Raw genomic sequence first — 22,718 nt, forward strand, 5'->3', positions numbered from 1 at the left:
TTAGAAATAAGTTTTGCTGTGTAGCAGTGAAAGGAAGTGGATTACCAGTAGTTAATCACATGCCTCTTTTGAGAAGCACTGGCCACCTGGGCATCCGGCACCCATACAGACGCACACAGCAGCGGTGGGGAGCCATCCATCATTCACCCTGACACATCCAAGTGGGCTATGACACCAAAAACCATTTCCCTTCCTCCTAGTTATTTACTTTCCTAACCTGAAAAAGAAATGCATGAGGTCAGATGCCAGAACCATGATAGTGATTTTTATTGGATTTGTCATGGTAATTCCTAATTCTTGCTCTTTTTTTTTTTTTTTTAATTGTTTTTTTTTTTTTTTTTACCTCCTTTACAGGGCAGCTCCTCACAGACTTAAGCTCGTAAAGGTATGTCTGAAGGGGCCTCAAGGTGCCAATTCTATGTCTTTATTTATTCTCTTTTGGGCTACAGCCACAGATCTTTCTCAGCCCTCAGCACGGATATCTACTGAGAGCTCCTGAGAGTGGGTTTGGTGTCTAGGGTTCAAAGTCCCTCACATGGGTTTCTCTTCCTGCAGTCACCACGGGGGATGAAAACAGAAGTGAACATCTCTGAGAACCAAAACACTCATAAATATATTACCTTCATCACCAGATGGAGTTGAAGACCTATTTGATTTTTCTGAGGGCTGGGAGGAGGGTTGAGAGAGTATATTAAATGTGAAAGTTACTCCTATGGGAAACAGCCCCCCCCCCTTTTTTTTTCTTTTAGTGGAAGAGGATAAAGACATAGAATGTCTGCTTTTAAAAGTCATTTAGGGGGCACCTGGGTGACTCGGTTAAGTGTCCAACTTCAGCTCAGGTCATGATCTCATGGTTTGAGGGTTCCAGCCCTGTGTCAGGCTCTGTGCTGACAGCTCAGAGCCTGGAGCCTACTTCAGATCCTGTGTCTCCCTCTCTCTTTCACATGTCTTTCGTGCTCTGTCTCTCTCTCAAATATAAATAAACATTAAAAAAAAAAAAGTCATTCAGGCTCTGGCTTCAGTCCCATGAAGGGTTTTGCAAGTGAAATGGTGGCCATACTGCTCTTCTCGCTAGCCTGCTACCTGACTACAGTTTGTGGGGCGCGGCCCCTGCATTTCCAAGTGTGAGGGAGCAGGCTTTCCACTCAGCCATATCTGACTCATGGCTGGTAGGGCAGCTACCTGTTCATCTTCTCCCACACCCTGATTGGGTCACCTCTCCCTCAGGTGACCAGGCTGCTTGTCCAGTTATTGACCGCAGGACCTGATCTCTCCCCCCACATGCCCTCCCACCTCAGAGCCCTTTCCTGGCGTGACAGCGTTAATGGGAATCCTGCCAGGCCCAGAATGGCCAAGTGCCCCCTTCATCCTCCCTCCCTTATTCAGACAGGAAACTCCTCTCTTGTCTACTCCTCCCTGTCTTCACTGCCTTCTCAGACTGACTCTTGCGGAGGAGTGGTGGTCTGGATGCAGTTCTGCCTGGGATGATCATGTCTAATAATTTTTAGGTTTGCTTTCTACCCTGCACCTCACTCTCCACACTTCCTAGGCCAGATGGTGGTGAAGCTGATGTCCATGAGACCATGTATTTTTCCCTCTCCCACTCTTGGCAAAGCTGAATTGTATATCCCCTGTGTGCACAGAAAGGAAAAGAGTCGTAGGTGTAGGTGTGAAAAGTAGCCAGGTCATGCTTGTGGTAGTTGGGGTGGGAGGGGAAGGTATGATAAGACTTCTCCCAGGCCGACCCTGGATACCTTGTGCCATGGTCATCATTTCCCAGCCTGACCAAACATCTTAGCCCTTCATTCTCTTCTTTGAATGGATGATTTCCTTTAAAAATTAAATCTTGGGGTACCTGGATGGCTCAGTCGGTTAAGTGTCCGACTCTTGATTTGTGCCCAGTCATGATCTCACAGTTCATGAGTTCGAGCTCTGTGTCAGGCTTTGCGTTGACAGCGTGGAGCCTGCTTGGGTCTCTCTCTCTCTCTCTCTCTCTCTCTCTCTCTCTCTCTCCCTTCTCTGCCCTTCCCCATTCATGTATGTGCCCTCTCTCGCTCTCTCAAAATACATAAACTTAAAAAAATTAGATCTTTACTATTGTTGTCGTTCCTCTCTTTCTTCTTGCCTTCTTTCCTTCCCTCCTCATTGTCTCATTCATTCATCCATTCATTCATAGCTTCAGTCATTCAACACAGCTGTTTTCATTAATTTGTAATCCACCTTACGTCTTTATCTCTTTATATAAAGTTTTTATATAACTGTGATTGTATCTGCATGTAATTTTATCTTGTGCTCTTAATACTACATTATAAACATTGTTGCATGTTTTCCCATAGTTATCACAGTCACTAATTTAAAAGGTGGTCATTCTCCATTATATTTATTGACTCTTGTTTATTTACTTAACTATTCCACTTTTCTTAGATACAACATTATCTAATTATAAAGTCAATAGTCCCCCTGCTAAAATCATTTAAATAATATTGATAGAGAAAACTTTAAGCCTTTAGTTTATTCTTCTTTTGGAATTTTCTCCTAGAGATCAATTCTTAGGAGTAAGATCTGTTACTGTTCTTGAGTTGTTTCATCAAGTGGTCTTTCATTGTATAGTGATCACGTGAATACTCCAATTTCCCCGGATGCCTAACTGCTCTGTGTCTTGGATAACTATTTTGGAGATATTACAAAGTTTCACTTAGTTTCTCATTATCGGTTGGATTTATATTTAAAGATTCCTAGTGAGATTCAGCTACCTACCACTATGCAATGGCAGGGGAAGCGCAGTGTTTGGACATAAGCAGTCCCAGGTGTGAATCCTGGTTCTGCCTCTAGCCATTTGGGTGACCAAGAACTAGTTACCTAAACCCTCGGACTCAATTTCTTTATGTATAAAATGGGGATAACACCTACCTTTTAGGGACTATTGTGAGGATTAAAGAACATTTTACATTTTTGTCCCCCTTTTCTCTTTGTCTATCATTGCAATTCATTTCATTTGAAATTATATTTTCGTATTCCTTCCTCATTCATCCACTTGGGGCTTGGCAATGGTTTCACAGAATCAGGCAATGTGTTTATTTTTGATTGGTATTAACTCTTTGTTCATATTTAATATAAATATCTTCCCATTATTTGACTCCTCTGCTACAACTCTGTGTAGACCTTCTGTTCTCAAGGGAATTCTTGAAACAGACATTTACTATGTACCAAGATACTTTAATATGTCATTTCACGTATTCTTCCAATGATCCTGAAGATAGCCACTAGTGTTTTTCACTTTTCAGAATAATATTTACATATTCGGATGTTTAGTGGCTTGCTCAAGGTCACACAGCCAGTAAGGGGCACATCGGAGGGGGGGGGGGGAACAGGCTGTCTGATCCTGCTCTGCCCCCGCCTCGCTCCTTTCCTGTTGAGGCTGACCTTCTCACATTTGAAGCCAGGCAGCAGATTTCATCTATTCCCTGCCTATGAAACCATCACAACTAGTTTTATGGAAGTGTTGAGGAGGTTATACCACCTTTTCTGTTTACACCCCCTAATTAAAATGGTAACAGCTCCTTTGTCATCTAGGTGCTGAGTGACGGTGGCTTTCATGTCCTGTCTGTGGACTACAGAGGTATGTGTTAAGAACAGTATATAAAGACTTTTCAATAAGCAGGAGGGCTTTTGATGGCCCCGGTTTTGGAGGTAGTGATTCTGTGCTTGTCTTTCCTTACTGCCAGGGTTCGGGGACTCCACAGGGAAGCCCACAGAGGAGGGGCTGACTGCAGATGCTATTTGTGTCTATGAGTGGACCAAGGCGAGAAGTGGTACCACCCCTGTGTGTCTCTGGGGCCACTCTCTGGGTACAGGGTAAGTGGGGTCTGAAGATGGCTTTAGGTGGGTCCTTAGGACTTTGGTGTCATATCAAAGGCAGCAGTGAACAGAAGAAGGAGCACTGAGCCAGGAGAGGGGGCTCTGGTTTCTCTCACATCCCACATGTGGCTAGAGACAATTGCCATCACAGGTGCTAATTTGTAATGCACGGGAGGGTGTAGCTCTATGGTCATCTGTGACACTGAAACCCATTCCAGAACTCTCCTTGAGAGTTTTAAAGAAAAGGATTCTTAATTTAGGGCCACTGGAACTCCTTGAAATCCTATGCGAAATTTTGTGTCTGTGTTCTAGCGGAGGGTCCAGAGCTTTCATCAGATGCTCATATTGGATGTCTGTACTGTTTACTTGACTGTTAAGTTACTGCTTCACAAATGTACTAATTTTCATTGCTTTACAGAGTTGCAACCAATGCCGCAAAAGTACTGGAAGAGAAAGGTACCATAAAATGCTCACACGTTATTTCTTAGCTGGGGGTGGGAAAGTAAACACTGTGCACACTCAGAACACAGAGATACCTCAAGCACCCCAACCTGAGACAGTTTCTGATAGTGTAATAAGCTTTTTTTTCTATTTAATACAAAATAACAGTTGCTCTTCAAGATCATGAGATTAAAAGTAAATGCTGAGGAACAGTTAAAATTACCTTTGAAAAAGCCCTCACTGTGAAGTAAATGTTACTATGGAGTAATTTGGATTATAAGGGAGGAAAAAATACATTTATGAAATAACAAGCAGGACTTGCTTGCTGCAGCCCTTGTTCCATCACGTTTATGTCAGTGTTTCCCAAAGTGTTCTGACTGCTGCCTGTATCAGAATCCCCAGAGGTGCTTGTTATAAGCACACAGTTCCTGGATCCTAGCTGTTTTCATGAATTAGAATCTCTGTGAATAGGACAAGGGGATTTTGATGTACGTTAAAAGCACGTAATCTCTTGCGTTATATCTTAAACCTAACTTGTCAATACAGGTCAGGTTGAGTTACATAACATTTGAAAGCAAGTCACCTGCTATACGCAGTCTTAGTTATGGAAATAAAGCAGATATTATTTACTGCTCCTCTAAGTTCTCATAGCTCCCTGCACACACTTCCTGCACAGTGTTGATGATGCTGTATTTATCTGACCTAAATTCTCACACAAATGAGTACTTCACTTCTTAGATAAGCAATGACCTTAGAACACTTTAATTCCATTTACATTCCTGACTTATGAACTCTTGCTATCATGTATTTTAATTTCCTCTTTATTACTCGCTCCATAAAACATTACTATTCTTATAGTATGAAGTCAATATTTAGATTTACCCTTTTCTTTGCTTTTTACTACTTATAGCATTTCTGTGCTTTCATTTGGGATTTTTGTTCTGCCTGTCTGTGGTGAAGAATTCTCTCAGTTTGGGCCTGAAAATATCTTTATTTTATCTTCATTTTTGAAGGATATTTCCATTGGGCATACTTGGTTGGTAGTTATTTTATTTCAATACTTTGAAGACATCATCCATTTTGTTTGGCTTTCACTATTCCATTGGGAAGTCAGCTTCCAGTCTTACTGCTGCTCCTTAATTTGAAGATAATGTTTACTTTTTCTTCTGGTTATTTTGAGATTCTTTTTGTCTTTGGTTTTCAGCATTTTTACTGTGATTTTCCTAGGTGTGGGTTTCCTAGTACTTACCCTGCTTGGGGTTCATAATACCTCTGAACTCTGGCTTGATGTTCATCCATTTTGGAAAATTGGTCATTATATCTTCAAATATTGTGCCTACCTCATTTTTCATCTTCTCTCCCCCCGGGACTATAATTATATGTATTTTTTTAGATCTGTTCCCATGTCCTGTATGTTTCCAATATTCTTTTCTGGGTTTTCCAGACATTTTTCTATTTGTGCTCTAGTTTATTTTTATTTTTTTAATTTTTTAAAAATGTTTATTCATTTTTGAGAGACACAGAGAGACAGAGTATGAGTGGGGGAAGAGCAGAGAGAGAGAGGGAGACACAGAATCTGAAGCAGGCTTTAGGCTGTGAGCTTTCAGCACAGACCCTGATGCGGGCCTCAAACTCACAAACCTCAAGATCATGACGTGAGCCAAAGTCAGACACAACTGACTGAGACACCTAGGTGCTCCTATGCTCCAGTTTAAATATTTTCTTTTGACATAGTACACTGTTTACTATGTAATACCAAATTTTATTAAATATTAAAATTTTAATAAATATTTTACTATATTACAGTTTATTTACAAGTTATTTTAAAGTCCATATATCATAATGCCAATATCTAGTTCCTTTGTTGATCTGTTTCTGTTACCTGTTGTTGTTGTTGTTGTTGTTTTGTATTTTTGGTCTCTTTATGTTTTTGTTTTTATTTGTTGTATGCCTAGTTATTTTTGATTAAATGTAGACATTGTTTATGGAAATTGTAGAGGTGATTTGAGGGACTAGGGATAATATTCCAGACAAAGTTACTTTTCTTCTGAAAGGCAGTTAAAATAGAGGGGAGATCACCTTAATTCAATCAGAAATTGAGCTGATTTGAAGCTGGGCTTCAGTCTTTATGACAGCTTGTCTGTTTCTAGTTCACCATTACTCCCAGGGTGTAGTCCTTTGAAGTCCCAACAAAAGTCTGAGAAATTTCTTGAGCCCTCCTTCTTGGCAGATTCTGAACTCTAATTTTTGTCCTTTTGATCCTGTGGGAATGCTGAAAGTTCTCTCTAGATCTAAGCCTCTATGAGCAGCCACCACTGTTGCTTTCAAAGTTTCAACTGCTTTGAGGGGAAAAGCAGCTCAAAATCTTGTGGCTGTTTTTCTTTTGTTATTGGCTCTCAAAATCTCATTGATTTAGTAGCTCTGAGATGCCTTCAAACATACACATATACATATAGTAGCCCTCCCTTATCCATGGGGAGTATGTTCCAAGACCTACAATGGATGCCTGAAACCACAGATAATACCAAACCCTATATATACTATGTTTTTTGTATATGTATATAAGCTTTTTTGAAAAAATTTTTTTAATGTTTATTTTTGAGAGACACACAGAGTATGTGGGACATGGGGGAGGGGCAGAGAGATGGAGACACAGAATCCGAAGCAGGCTCCAGGGTCTGAGCTGTCAGCACAGAGCCCGAGGCAGGGCTCGAACCCACGATCCGTGAGAGCATGACCTGAGCCAAAGTTGGATGCTTAACTGACTGAGCCACCCAGGTGCCCCTGATAAAGTTTAATTTATAAATTAGGCACAGGACACCTGGGTGCCCCAGTTGGTTGAACGTCTGAGTCTTGATTTTGGCTCAGGTTACGATCTCCTGGTTCATGGGATTAAGCCCCACATGGGATTCTCTGCCCCTATCCTACTTGCACTCTCTCTCTCTCAAAATATAAATTAGGCACAGTAAGAGATTAATAATAACACATTAACATATATAACAGTATACTATAATAAAAGTTACATGACTATGGTTTTTCTTAAAACATTGTACTGTATTCAGTTCCTGTGATGATGTGAGGTGATAAAATGCCTACACGATGAAGTGAGGCAAATGATGTAGGCATTGTGTAGTGTTAGGCTACTACTGACCTTCTGATAATATGACTGAAGCAGGATTATCTCCTTCTGGACCATACTTGACTGCAGGTAACTGAAACTGCAGAAAGTGAAATTGTGGATAAAGGGGGACTACTGTGTACATATACAAATTCATATCCCCGTCTAACACACATTTTCTCATTGTTCTTAGAGGGAGTGTTGGCTAAAACAAACTAGTAAGCATCTAGTACTTTCTAAACAATGAGCTGCAGAACAATCTCCCTTCCTATAGTACTTTGCTTTCTTAAATTATCTAAGTCATGAAAATGTGGTTTTATGTTTTAGAAGAAGGTAATGGTTTTCAATTATCATGTGCATAGAAATCTCTTGGGGTGGGGGTGCTTGTTAAAAATGAGCATTCTTGGGGGTGCCTGGGTGGCTCAGTTGGTTGGGCACCTGACTTCTGCTCAGGTCATGATCTCATGGTTTGTGAGTTTGAGCCCTGCATCGGGCTCTGTTCTGACAGCTCAAAGCCTGGAGCCTGCTTCAGATTCTGTGTCTTCCTCTCTCTCTGACCCTTTCTGGCTCACATTCTGCCTCTCTCTCAAAAAAAAAAAAAATTAATTAATAAATAAAAATAAGAATAAACAATAAAAAATAAATGAGCACTCTTGGGGCACCTGGGTGACTCAGTCAGTTAAGCATCCAACTCTTGATCTCAGCTCAGGTCTTGATCTCAGGGTTGTGACTTCAAACCCTGCCCTGGGCTCCATGCTCGGTATGAAGCCTACTTAAAAAAGTGTGCATTCTCCACCCCTCTCCTTCGAGATTTTGACTGACTCAAGTCTAGTGTGGAGTCCAGGAATCTGCATTATTAATAAGCTTCACAAATAATTTTGGCATAGGCAATTCATGTACAAGACCTTAGAACTCCTTATTTAAGAAAGGTAGTATTTATATATGATAGAGGAGTTACTTCTTTTTTATTATTTTCAAGGATTCCCAGTTGATGCTATTATCCTGGAGGCTCCATTTACCAACATATGGGTTGCAACTATCAATTATCCCTTGTTAAAGGTGAGTCTCTGATTCATCTTCACAAGATGTTAAAGTGTTTCCAAAGCTATTTCCACACACTTATGCTTATTAACCATTTTCTGGTATTATATGTTTCTAAGTTATTCTAACCTAAGACAAGTTATTAGCCAGTTGCTATTGAAGGAGGGCACAATGCTTTTGGATTTTCTAGTTCTTTTCTTCTAATAAATTGAGATAGTGGCTTATTAAGGGCCAAAGTTTTTTTCCTCCTCTTCCACTAACTGTATCTTTTATCATGTAGTTTTTTAAATAGACTTGACTTAGGTTAGTTTATTACACTTTCTTTTTAAGGTGATAACATGCCTCTCATACATCATTTTTAGCCCTATTATTGTCAGCCATATATTTTTCATTATTTTATGATTATAAAAAAAAAAAGTCTTTAGAGAATTCAAGGAAACTACCAAATGGTTTTATCCCAAGTAGAGAAGACAAACTTCCCAAGAACATAAAGTTTAAAGAATTGGGCAACAAAGTGTCATTTTTAAGCCTGTCATGTAGATTATCCTAATTTAATATTTTCATTATTTTCATAATTCCATGCCTAATGTTCAATTGCTTAGAGTCATGCCTCCATATAAATGTTAGTAAATGAGACAGAGAAAGAGAGTGGTAGGATTCTCAGAGGGGATACATGACAACATGATCCAAATTTTTAGATTGTTGGTTAATGTCAGAAGGCATTTTAAGGGTACTTTAATTCAACTGCCTACTTTTGGAATTTTTTTTTTTTTTTTTTTTTTTTTTTTTTTTACAATAAATCATCATAGAACTCTCTGAATTTGCTTAACTATTTCTGGAGAAGGTAGCTCATTACTTCCTGGGACAGCTAGTTCACAGAACCACATAATCTTGAGAATAACTGTATTATAAACTCCATCTCAATATAGGAATCTTCCCATTAATAGATGATACTGAATGCTGAATAATTTAAGATACAATAAAACACTTCCAATTGGTTTTAGACAATTAAATATTCATCTTAAGGTAACCACTAATGAGCATTTATTATATTACTCTAATTACTAATAAATTCACTAACTTGTAAGTATAATTCAGGTACAATCTTTCCATGTACTTTTGTTTCTTTATTGAAATTCTAATTTTGAAATCTAATAGGGAAACACACAATTTAACAAACAATTATGAACAGAACATCCATGTAACTAACACTTAAGTCTAGAAATTAGTATCACTAGTACCCCAGAAGTCTCCTGTATGACATTTCCCAATCCAATAAGGCTCACCTTAGATATACAGTCCTTACACTGAGTTTTATGGTCATCATATCCAAGCTTCTCTTTATAGTGTTATTGCCTATGTGTGCCTCTCTGAGCAATATAATTTTATATAATTTAATTTATAACTTATATAAATATATAATTTGTATAACATTGAACATAATACCAAATAGTATATCATCGTATAAATATACTATACTTCATTGACCTGTTGTTTATGGACATTTGAGTTGCTTTCTCTTTGGGGTAATTAATAAAGTTGTTATGAATGTTCTTGAACATGTATTCTGCAAACGTGTATATGCTTCACTGAAGTATATACCCTAGGAGTAGAATTGTTGGATAGTAAGATATGCATATGTTCAGCTTTAGTAATTACAGTGCTAAACAGTTTTCCAAGGTGACTTTACTACTTTACTCTCCCACCTGTTGTGTGTGAGCATTCCAGTTGCTTCATATCCTTGCCCTTGTATGGATATCTCATTGTATTTCCCTTATGACTAATGAAGGTGGGCATTTTTTGAAGTTTATTAGTCATTTAGATATCATCTCTTGTAAGATACTTGTTTATGTGTTTGCTCCTTTTTAAATTGTCTTTTTTTATTTGTAAGATAAGTTTTTTTTATAGGATAAGTCATTAGAAAATTATTTGTACTGCAAGTATATTTGCTTATTTTGCCTTTTTTACTCCCTGAATGATATCTTATGATGAAGACATGTTCCTAAATTTAATGTAGACCAGTTTATCAACTATTTTTTACGGTTAATATTTTTAAGAAAAGTGTCCTGCCTAATAAAACTCTGGTTACCAAAGATTATGAAGATATTCTTCTATGCTATCTTACAGAAATTCTGTTTTACCTTTTACATTTACAGCTATAATTTACAGGTGGGTTTTGTATATGTACGAGGCAGTCCATGTGGATATCCAGTTTTGGTTTCATATCATTTACTAAACAAACCTTCCCTACCAACTCTACAGAGCCAATGTTTGCATATATCAGGGCTTAATATATATGGATCTGTTGGTAGATTCTCATTTTTCTCCCTTGTCTATCTGTCCATTCTTATATGAATACTGCAATCTCTTATGTACTAGGGCTGTATAATATAGGTTTTTTTTTTTTAATATCTGGCTATGTAACTGCTTCAGCTTTTTCCTTCTTATTGAATATTTGTCTTGACTATTCTTGATCCTTTGTATTTTGACATACATTTTGGTATATGCTTACCAATTTCTATAAAAAACATCCCAGGATTTTGACTGGAATTGCATTAGGTCTATAACATGGGTGAATTGATACTTTTCTAATATTGAATCCTCCAATTTATGAACATGGTATTTATAAATTTATGTTGACTGATTGAGGTTTTCTTAATTTTAGTTTTAGGTCAGGTTCTCCTAGAAGCAGAACCTATGGCAGAGATTTGTCACGATTTATTGAGAGAGTACCATAAAGGAGAAGCCTGCAAGGTCATTTGAATGAGGGTTGTAGGATAGGGAAGGGGAAAGAGCAGAACAAGATGTAACTTCAGGTAAAGTGTAGCTTTGGTCTAATCCACATGGGACTCTAAGCTGCGAATTAACAGGGGTGGTTGTTTCTGTTATCCCCAGGGTCAGAGGATAGGTTGGAGGAAGGTGACATAACCTTCTAGGGGTGATGGTTTTGGTTATCCAAGGCTAAGGAGAAGGGAGACAGCCAGTGTTTATAGCAAGAATTATTTTTTAGTCTTTTCAAAGAACCAACTCAGACTTTGTTGATTACCTACACTGAATGTTTTCTATTTTATTAATTTCTGGTTTTACCTGAATTATTCCCTTTCTTCTGTTTTCTTTAGATTCAATTTATTATTTTAAAAGTTTCTAGGGATGCCTGGGTGGCTCAGTCGGTTTTAAGCACACAACTTTTGATTTTTGCTCATTCATGATCTCATGGTCATGGGATCAAGCCCTGTGTTAGGCCCACCCAGTGCAGAGACTCAAAACAAATAAACTTTAAACAAAATTTAAAAAGTTTCTAAGATGGTACTTGAATAATTTATTTCAGTATTTCCTCTTTTCTAATTTATTCATGAAGGCATACTCCACTGAAGCCACCCTTCAGCTGCATCCCACATTTTCAAATGTATTTTAATTATTATTTAGTTCAAAATATTTTATAATATTGTGACTTTCAGGGCGCCTGGGTGGCTCAGTCGGTTAAGCATCCGACTTCAGCTCAGGTTACGATCTCACGGTCGGTGAGTTCGAGCCCCGCGTCGGGCTCTGGGCTGATGGCTCAGAGCCTGGGGCCTGCTTCCGATTCTGTCTCCCTCTTTCTCTGCCCCTCCCCTGCTCATGCTCTGTCTCTCTGTCTCAAAAAAAAAAAAAAAAAAAAAAAAAAAAAAAAAATTGTGACTTTCTTGACCTATGGGTTATTCACAAGTATATTTTGTAATTTTGATACATTTGGGGATTTGGTTATGTTTGGCATTGATATCTAGCTTAATTCTATCATGATCTGAGATTTCTCTCTGTACGATTTCAGTTTTTGAAATTTATTCAGACTTGCTTTATGTCCCAACATATGGCCAATTTTGGTATATGTTCCATATGCTTGTAAAGAATATGTTCCGTTTTTGGCGTAGTGTTCTATTTATGTCAGTTAGGTCAAGATTACTCATGCTGTTCAATTCTTCTATATTCTCACTGATTTTTCTCACTGGTTGTTTTATTGGTTACCCAGGGAAGAGTATTACAATGTCTCATCATCATCATTGTGGAGTTATTTCTATTCTAGTTCTGTCAATCTTTGCTTTAGCTTTTTTAAGGGTATGTTATTAGGAACATACATCTAGTAATAATTTCATTTTATATCTTCCATGTGAAATCGATCCTTTTTTTTATCATGAAATATCCCTTTTGTTGATTAATAATGCTTCTTGACTTAAAGTCAACTTTGTCCATGTCCGATATTAATACACCTTTGTTTTGAATAGTGTTTGCATGATGTATCATTTTCTATTCCTTGACCTTCAACGTTTCTGAATTCTTGTATTTAACATATATCTCATTAGCAGCATGTAGTGGGGTTTTGATTTCTTTTCCAGTACCACAACCCTTGTCTGTTAATTGTAGTAGTCTAGTTAACTTAATGTGGTTATGATATATTTAGGTTTAAATCTACTTTCTTACTATGTTCTTTTCTATTTGTGTCATCTGTTTCTATTTGTGTTCGTCTCTACTGTTTTGCTTTCCCTGACTTGCCTGCTGTGTCTCCAGGGGAAAAGTGGTGTTGAATGTCAGTTTCACCTCTCTGAGATTCCCTCCTCTCTGGGATCTAGACCACTCAAGACCTCACTGCCTTGGTAGGTCTCTGACATCTTCACAGAAAGGTTTTTAAAATATTTTTTTTCCAGTTTTTCTAGCTGTCTTGGGCAAAAGGCTTGGTTTGTAACAATTCCATTATTAGAAATGGGGAATCTCCTAATATTTTTAAGTTTGGAATTTAATTAAAAATGTCATATAACCTTAGTTTAATAGGTACATTTATGGTTTAGAAATGTAGGAGTTCTGTAGTATCATGTTGTCTTTAAGAACCACAGCTCTGGCGTCAGACTTGCTGGCTTGATTTCCAGGGCTGTCGTGTAACAGCTGTATAATCTTGGACTAATTGCTTTTAAGGACTAAACACTTTATCTATAAAATGGGGGTAATAATAACCTATTCCAGATTACTGTGATAACTAGATAAATTAACATATGAAAAGCATCTATAATATAATAGTTCCCAGGACAAAGTAAGCACTGAGTGACCATTAACTATTTTTGTATCAGTGGAGTGCCTTTACTCTGAATATGACTGTTAAATAAGAACATGTAGGTGGCGTGAGACATACAAATAGAGTGAAAGGCATGGGTCCTCACTCCCAAGAACTTCCTGTCTAGTTGGGGAGACAGGAAATTAATAGTGGGTATAAAACAATGACAGGGATTTCCATATGTCACTTTGGAATCAATTTCATTACTCAAAATAGGAAGGCAGCGTGACACGGTGGAAAAAACAGCATGGGCTATGGAGCCAGACAGATTTGGGTTGAAATTTGGCTTCTGCCACTAACCAATTATGACCTTGGTAAGTTATTTCCCTGCTCTGAGTTTTCCCATTTTTATATAATGGGGTTGATACTGCCTACACTTGTTTAGAAGATTAAATTAAGTAAGATAATCATTGCAAAGTACCCAGCTGCTGGTGGGCACTCAACCAATGTGTGTTCCCCCCCTCCCATGTTTTCTATTGCAAAGTAGATTAAGGTAAGTGCTAGTGTGGGATCCAGAACAATAATTTCAGGGAAGGAAGAATTCAGGGAAGAGAAGGGTTTCGTGTGCAGGTATGGTCAGTGAAGGCCATAAGATAGGATCTAAGTTCCTTTCTTGAAGGTAAGGGAGAACAGTTAGCAAACACAGAGGGGAGGGGAGAATGTGAACCAAACCACGTTGTGGAGTGGGGCAACTGTGTGTTATAAAATACCTGAGAGTCATATAAGGCTTCCATGAAATATCTTGCATACTTGTCATCCTTTTAAATCCTCATAGCAACTCTCTGAGTTTGGCATCACTGCCTCTACTTAGAGCTGAGTGAAATGGCGGCTCAGAGGCTTCCCCAGCTGTCACACACCCTATAAGAAGAGGAAATGGGACTCAATCCTACATCTTCTAACTCTAGGCAGACAGACTGGAATTGTGCAGCCTTTGGAATGAAAGATTGTGGCCAGATGTGGATGGGCTTGCAGTCAAGATAGAAGTTCCTTGTTTTAAGTAGCTTGTGTGGTAATGCCAAAGCTTTGTGACAGTACGTTTTGCATAACTGGTCTTTTAAGGATATTTATTTGGTGGCATTCCAGAAGACAGGAGGCAGGAAGACCAATTAGGGGCCCATCACTGTAGTCTGGGCTAGAGGGGATGGTGTGACCGCTGAGTCTCAAGAGTCTAAGTCTCCTTACCTCTGGCTGGTAAGGAATAGTGGGAGTAGATTGACTTGGGCATGCTTTCTTTTTATGCCTTTGGACTTTGAGATGAACTGCTGAAGGGCTTCTCTTACTGAATTTCCCTCAGAGGAGTCCTGATCCCAGGGGTGGCAGAATCAGACGACAAACACAAAAGAAAACAAAACAAGAAATCTTGCCCTTAGTTATGGGTAAGAGGAGGGAAAAGGAAGAAGGGACATGAGAGGGTGTATTAGGATCTCCAGGTTGCACCTGAATGCAAATCACTTGCCATGAGACCATGCAAGAAATGCAAGCCAAACAAATCCCATGAAAACATGGAAGTTTCCTGAAAACAGCAGGCCTACACCAAAATTGTGAAGCAGACGTTTGTCTGTACTGGACCCAGCGTACCTTTTCTGTACCACTTTCTCTATAGTGACGGGAATTATTTTTTAAAATCAGGAAACCACATTTTTTTAAGTTCATTATATTTAGAAAGATGCTGTTCTCTATCACTACAGTTCATAGCAAGAGACTACAGTAAATGATTTATGCTAGCTGGCAACTCTAATTTCTCCATACCATAAAGGGGTAGTGATATGCATAACCTAAAAATTGCTTCTACAGTGAATATCCTTCTTTTCTTTTTTAAACTGTGAAGCAGTTGTTTGTCTTTCCTGGCCCCAGCCTCCCTATGCTGTACTCATCTCCTTCCTTTGGCAACGCCCCATTTATTACATTGCTCTTTCCTCCCCACTCCCCTCGTAGGCACAATGGAGGAATACATGTGATACTTTTCTGGCCTTTTCTCTTAGCAAATCTATTCCAAGGAATAAAATCTGAATGAAATTCAAGTCACACTAAGATGAAAATGACAGATAATAGCTTACCGTTTACTCCAGGGATATTTGCACAGTAGATTCATTCCATCTTTAGCAAGTAGGTACCAAGCGTCTGCTAGGTACCGGGAACTTTTCTAAGTTCTGGGAATACCACCGGTTGGAAGAAAATGGTGGCCTGACCTCCTAGGAAGTATATATACTTGCTGGAGAGACAGAGAGAAGGCAAGTACACAATAAGCTGATTCTCAGGAGTGAGTAGTGCTGTGACAGGGAGTGACTGGGTGGTGGGGAAGCAGGGGGTGGGGAAAACCTCTCTTAACTGTCATCTGAGGTGAGACTTGCATGATAAGGGGCCGTCATGGGAAAATCTGGAGGTCTTGAGTTGAGGGAAAAGATAGGCAGGGGTCCTGAGATGGGCTCAAGCCTGATATATTCCAGGAACGGAAGGCAGCAGGGCCTGAGGGTGGACAGGAGTGGGCTTAGTGAGAGAGAAGAGACACAGCAGCCACATTCTGTAAAGCCTCGAAGGCCAAGGTAGTGCCTTTCGAAAATGTGAAACAAAAGAGTGATATGACACAAACTGCACATCAAAACTACCACCTTGGCTTCCCCATGGGAAGTGGATTATAGCAGCCTGAGGCTAGAAGCAGGGAGCCACAACAGACTGCTGGCACAATCCAAACAAGAGGAGAAGGGTAGATTATGCTGGGTGACAGTGGGAATGGAGAGAAATGAATGCATTGGGGATATAGTTTGGGGGTAGGGTTAGAATTTTGTGACAAAGGTACAATATTGCTCAGGGTTCCTGTCTTTTCCTCATATTCAGTTGAGATGGATGTTTTTTAGGACATGTAAACGAATTTACTTATTGATTTAATAACAATGTGGTAAAAGCTAATTAGGCTAGCCTTCTATTTACTATAATTTGCCACTGAAGAGGAAATTCAGTATGTTTAGAATGATAATTTTTATATTTGGAGTCCTGTGGTCATTGTTAAAACCTAAATTGCCCTTTTAAAGCACTGCAACATTAAATTTTATTCAACAGTTTCTAATGTTTAAATCCTTTAAAAAATTATCTATGTATTGTATACTTTCAACAGAATTTTTGACTAATCAGAATATTCTGTTTCACACCTAAACCAGTAAATTATGTTCACCATAGAAGCAATTTTTAGATTATGCATATCACTGCTTCTTTACAAGTGTGAAGAAAAAGAGTTAGGGGTGCTATTTGTATTTTAAAGAAAGATAGGAAGCAAAAACAACAAAACGTTAACAGTGATTATCTGTGGATGGTGGGGATTATGTGTGATTTGTTTCTCCTTTCTTCCTTTTCGTATATTCCAATTTTCCTACAATGACACGAGTTACTTTTAAATTCATGAGGTTTTTTTTTTTTTAAAGTTTATTATATGTAGTAAGTTGCTATTGTCTACATTACTAAAATTCATGTAGGAAACTAACAAATGACACAGATATAGGCCATGTTTTAATTTTTTTTCCTTTAAAAAAATAGATTTACCGGAAACTTCCAGGATTTTTACGCATGCTTATGGATGCCCTGAGAAAAGACAAAATAGTCTTCCCTAATGATGAAAAGTAAGCTAATGATGAAAATATGTCATTACTATATCTGTGGGATTCTGGGAGGGGGTTAACTATCGTGTGACTTACTGAATGGGTAGATGAGAATTTTTAGATGGGCTAACGTGTCCACAAATATTTAGTATTTGATATTTTTCCTCATGTCTGATTTTATAACTTCACCAATTCAGTACTTTCTCTGAAGTCGTAAAGGGAGTTGTAGATTTAGGGTCTATCAGAAATCAGGACCTTTTAAAAGGAGCTCTGGGGTCTAGCCTAACATTACTTGGTCTAATGACCAAAATTTGGCAGGTTAGCTCTTGCAGCTGGAGAAGGTAAGAGTGCCTCCAAATGGGCCGTTGTTATCAGTCCTTTCTCTATGTCAGCACAACTGAGGGATCTAACCTTCCCAGGAGTAACAGTGAGTCACTGGGATGGGGTAGATGAGTATCAGAATTTGGGGAGTACTGTTTGAGAAAGTTGCTAGAGTGAGGAACAAGTCTTCTTCCTGCTGTAGCCTTTCTGAATTACTAAATCAGGAGGTTGACCAGGAAGCTGATTAAACTTGTTGATCACGTGTCCATCTGTACATTTATGGGGGAAAGTAAAACATTGCTACAAAGAGTTCTCTTTAGTCCTGTGGTGGTTCTTGTTATTTTTGGGTTTTGAATTGTTTTATTTTCTTTTATATGGTCTTTTAATTAAAATATTCCAGAAATTATGAAATAAGGTAGAATAAAGAAAAAGATTAGGTCCTTTTAAGTATAAAAATTCAGTGTTTTTAGTATTTTTCTTCTTCATTATTTTAAAAAATCACATAGAAATAAGTTAAATTAATTAAATACTTAATTAAATTGTCTGAGTAAACAGAAGAGAGATAATCTTGCCTGGAAAGAAACAGTTACTATATGAAGTTTATTATGTACAAAGTTGTGGTTCCTGGGAGAGAAGGAAAGAGAGATCCTGTATTTTAAGGCAAACCTCAAGACTGTTCTTCTTCTACTTGTCCCTAGTGTTAAATCCCTGTCTTCTCCCCTTCTCATCATACATGGTGAGGATGACAACACGGTGCCTTTGGAGTTTGGAAAAAAGGTAAACTAAGCCCAGTGCTGACTGAAACATGCCATGCTTATTTCACTATTCTCTCATCTAGCCACAGTCTGATTAGAGCCCACAGGAGGGTCTCTGACATTATGAGGGACTCTCTCCACCCCTAAATAGCCATGCTGCCTGGCGTATACAAGAAGCATTAGTGTGCTGTGCTACTTAGCTGAAGGTGTGTTTGTGGTGGACCCTGGTTCCTCATCCATGCATCTGCAGGTATAGAAAGATCCCAGGCCGCTATGGGAACCTCCATGTAGTCTCTCCCACAGCAGCTCTAAAAATGGGATGTCAATAAACAGAGATGGTCTGTTGCAGTTCCTGTCCCCATGCAGGGAGGGTGTTGGCGGAGAAGGATGACAACCCGTCAGTGTTCCGCGTGAGCTGTGCAGCTTTCAGTTCCTCAGTTGTAGAGGCAACCAGCTGGGGGGAGGGAGTGGAGACTCCCTCGTCTCTGACTTAATGGGACTACCTCCCCAAGATGGCTGCTTCTGTACCCTCTTAGGAAAATTAAACTAGAAAAACACCACCTTTGATTGTCAGCCTTTGAGTCTCGGTCTTTCTGTCCCGTGCAGCTCTATGAAATTGCACATAATGCATACAGGAACAAAGAGAGGGTCAAGATGGTGATCTTTCCTCCTGGTTTCCAACACAACTTGCTCTGTAAAAGCCCCATGCTGTTAAAAACTGTGAGGTAAGAGTTGCTTTACTAAATGTGATTATTTTTCCCTTCAAGGCAATTAGGGCTGCTCTGGCTTACTTAGACAAGGAAGTAGAGAAGGCATGTGAGCTGACCTAGGTCTTTTTTTTTTTGCAGAGATTTCCTGAGCAAGCAGTGGGCATGAGGGCTGAGAGGGATGGAAATCTACAGTGAAGACTTGGTCTGAACACCACCGATGATATATATTTTTTATGGGAAACTGCACTGGGCTGCTTGGATGAGCTGAAGTCACTGACATTTGTACAAGTCACCTGCCATTTTAGTAAGGAGGGAAAGCATGGATGCTAGGTGTTATTGAAAGTTCTCATTTACCTTATCTCAGTTTACTTTGTGGAACAAACTGAAACCTCACTGTAGAGAATCAGAATTTGGTAAAATTTGGATCCCATCTAAAAATGTGCAGTTATTAAACATCCTGGGGATATTTATGAATAAGGTGGTCTGTGGTTGGGACTTAAAAGTGTAGGAAAGGTGCTCCGATGTAGTTAAATACCTTGTTTTAGTTTAGTAAATTTAAATGGAATTAAAACATTTCAAGTATTTCCTAGCTTTTTGAATAGCACTGGGAAAAGTTCTAGCATGCTACTCAATCTGCCATCAAATAACAAGTTTTGGCACTCATGCAGCTCTTGTAAATTGACACTTTATTTTTAGCCCTAATACAGTCTTATACTTTCTTCCCAATGCCCAGAAATTCTTAGATTATTTGCTAACAAAACAAAACAAAATCAAAGAATGTTGTAAAAGTGTTCAAATCCAGTAAGAAGCTATTTTTTTTCTAGAGACATTTTACAACTTACTTTCCATTGGCTTTGTTCACCCCATTGCTAGATTCACTGGATAGGGAAATCTTGAGATCTGAAGGCTCCATGTTCCAAATGTCCCTGGCATATTCCTTAATTGTTCGGTCACTAGAGAATTTCCCTGCAGCAGCTATGTTTTTGAGTACCATTGTGTTCCAGGCCTTTGGATTCTGTAAACAACACATACATATATATGGCCCACAGCCTGAGTGCCCATCAAACTTTATGACAAACGCTAGGCCAAGTATACCCAAGCACATTTCATGGAGAAAATGACAAGCGTAAGTTGTAGTGAATCATAAATATATTTCTTTCATGGCTGAGAGCTAGATAGGGCAGATTGTGCTTTTCTCCTATTTAGAATATATTTAAGAGTGAAAAAAAAGTATTTTTCATTTTAAGAGAAATCATGGATATAAATTCCCTAATTGGTAATTGTTGCTATGGTTACAGTGTTCTGGCATGCAAGCCATATTTCCCATGCTTTTATTTTTTATTTTACCTCCCTTTAGACACAACATTCATTGTTTGCTAGATGCCATGTCAAGAGATTTAACCTGTGGCTGACATCACAGTTTGAAAAACTCTAGAATGACAGCTATCATGCAGCAAATAATCTAATGGGAGAACGTATTGACCTACTTCTCTTTTTTTGTTCTTTCTGAAGAAAGATGCTCCAGTAGACTTATACTGAATCCCAAATGTTCCATTGGGATTTCAAAACAGGATCAATTAAGGCCTTACCCTTAATAAAATATATAATATCCAAATTTTATAATTTTTATACAAAAGAATACAAGAAGCTATTTATTTTACACTCTCATGATATTGTAAAGAACTCTGAAAGTTCATTAAAAATGACCAGAGCATGATTCAAAGCCATTAGCAATGTATCATAAGCATTTAGAAGAAAAACTAAAACTTCCATTATTCCACAAGTACTGCAAAACAGAGTCTAAAATCAGTTTATTCAGGCTTTGAAAACTTACTAAAATAAGAGGAAAATAAAAACCTTTTTTCACTTTTTTAAACTATTTAAATTTATAATGAATAGACTTCCCAACATGTTTCTAAGCCTAACAATATGATTATTGTTAAGAGTAAAAACTGCAATTTGTACAAATGAACAAGAAAGACTGAACCAAATGCAGGGCTTTGAGATAGGCATCTTTGGATATGGGCCAGAACATTAGCAAAGAGATCCATTGTGCAAAACTGACATTCACATCTGTCCTTGCCCTTGTTCATATTTTCCTGTCTTGCTCTATTTATATTTCTTTTCCTCTGTAGCCATTCTACACATAGCATGAGTTGAGATCAAGAGGAAAGAGCTTGAGTTGGCCACTTTCTTTCGCCTGTTTTGAGTTCTTGGAGGCAGGTAGTGAGCCACTCAGCTTAAGGACTGCCCTTCCTTGCTTAGAGCCATTAGCTGGAATTTACTGTGGTCTATACATTTTTGGGGGACTGGATATGATTCTACCAGAAGATAAGGTCTGTAAAGCAGCATGGGCTTTGATCTTATTTTAAAACCCCAATGGGACCCATGGGATAACTGTAGGAACTACCTGTCACCTGTTTTGGGAAAGGAATAGAAAGAAATGTTAGTGAAGCATGTTTTTGTTGGAAGTAGTCAGTCATGTGTCCAAAGGGCAGGAGAAAATTTTATGGAAACTTGCTGTTCTGCTGTATAAAGGCTTTTGAATTAAAGGGCAAAAATGGAGACTATATGAGCGAGGGAAACCATGCCCAGAAAGCTCAAGGGCATCAACCTCAAGAAAACCATTCTGGAGTCCTGGCACAGAGCCAGTCTCCTGTATCTACTCTTCTGTAGTTCCAGCAATTACTGAAAGTCTTTCTTATCAGAGATGATCAACCTCTCTATATTTACTAAATTTCCATTTTTATTAGCATTTACTAAATGCTCCTAGAGGGCTAGGCTATTTGAAGATGTATAACCTTGCATGTGAAGGGTTACTCACATGGCTCTAGCTTTTTTTTTTTTTTCTTTTTAATAAAGCCCAGTCTTTCTTGTTCCTTTCTTTTCCTTTTTAAAATTCAAACATGAAACCTCCCCTCTTTCTATATATTTGTATCGTACAGATAGCCCCACTCCATGGGTAGTCCAGGAGAGGTACTTATTGTGCAATTTTCCTGGACTAGGGGTCAGTCCTTGACCTAATTAACTGAGGCTCAGCCTGAGAATCATCTTAACAAGTTTTCAGACACTGATGGTGATCCCACCCACTACTGGGTCACCATCTCTCAGAGTGGGGCTGGCAGCCGTGTTTTGGAGAAGTTGCTCCCGGTGACTGTGATGCACACTTTTGGTGGTGAGCTCTAGTCCAGTGCCTGCCACCAAGGAGTCCCCAAAGCCTCTCTGTCAAATCAACGAGTTGGTAAAATGCATATTTAACTTGGCTTTATAATCTTAGCTTCCAGGCCATGCCTGCTATATGGTGGGTGTTCAATAAATACTGAATTGTGATATTTTTACTTGAATATTAAAAAATTCACAATTACTACTTACATGTCAAATCTCAGCCTCTGCCTGAATGTGACAAAAGCCAAGTTTTGATTTGAATAATCTAGATAGTTGTCTCACTTCTCTTTTTGGATTCATAATGGGGCCCTATTATTTAGATTTAATAAAAAGAAACAAAAATTTTAACCATAGTAAACTGGGTCCTTTTATAGGTCTCATCAATGTACTTACCATGTACAGCTGGCTGACTTTTTCTTGACACTTGACATAGGCCTCATAGTCTGCAAAGACTTTAAACCTGTTTTTTGTGATTGGAAGGAAAACACAAACCAACAAAAAGCTTCATTAAAATATGTGTGCTAAGATTCCACTTAAAATTCTGTTTTACTTAATGTCAGGTATGGCTGGTTCACCAAACTTACATTTCAATTCACAAGAATTTTAACCAGCTTCAACCTTTATATGGTTCTTTCCACA

The 22,718-nt window shown here is 38.5% G+C and overlaps 2 protein-coding genes across 3 annotated transcripts in view; one reads left to right on the forward strand and one right to left on the reverse strand.

The window, feature by feature from the left end:
- ABHD12B (abhydrolase domain containing 12B) overlaps positions 1-19,496 on the forward strand; it is a 29,656-nt gene extending 10,160 nt beyond the window's left edge. For both annotated transcript variants that reach the window (XM_058739026.1, XM_058739024.1), the window contains 9 exons: positions 355-385; positions 3,574-3,619; positions 3,726-3,855; positions 4,277-4,314; positions 8,397-8,476; positions 17,067-17,149; positions 18,148-18,226; positions 18,811-18,929; positions 19,053-19,496. In XM_058739026.1, the coding sequence (XP_058595009.1) occupies positions 355-385; positions 3,574-3,619; positions 3,726-3,855; positions 4,277-4,314; positions 8,397-8,476; positions 17,067-17,149; positions 18,148-18,226; positions 18,811-18,929; positions 19,053-19,080 (634 nt within the window). In that variant the 3' untranslated portion in view covers positions 19,081-19,496. The remainder of the gene's footprint in view (positions 1-354; positions 386-3,573; positions 3,620-3,725; positions 3,856-4,276; positions 4,315-8,396; positions 8,477-17,066; positions 17,150-18,147; positions 18,227-18,810; positions 18,930-19,052) is intronic.
- An 85-nt stretch (positions 19,497-19,581) lies between these two features.
- The window catches only part of PYGL (glycogen phosphorylase L), a 43,956-nt gene continuing 40,819 nt past the window's right edge, over positions 19,582-22,718 (reverse strand). Inside the window, exons 19-20 of the mRNA XM_058739023.1 lie at positions 22,473-22,539; positions 19,582-19,929 (exon numbers count right to left, since the gene is read on the reverse strand). Of these exons, the coding sequence (XP_058595006.1) occupies positions 19,753-19,929; positions 22,473-22,539 (244 nt within the window). The 3' untranslated portion in view covers positions 19,582-19,752. The remainder of the gene's footprint in view (positions 19,930-22,472; positions 22,540-22,718) is intronic.

This window comes from Neofelis nebulosa, chromosome 7 (assembly GCF_028018385.1).
Source record: "Neofelis nebulosa isolate mNeoNeb1 chromosome 7, mNeoNeb1.pri, whole genome shotgun sequence".
NCBI lineage: Eukaryota > Metazoa > Chordata > Mammalia > Carnivora > Felidae > Neofelis > Neofelis nebulosa.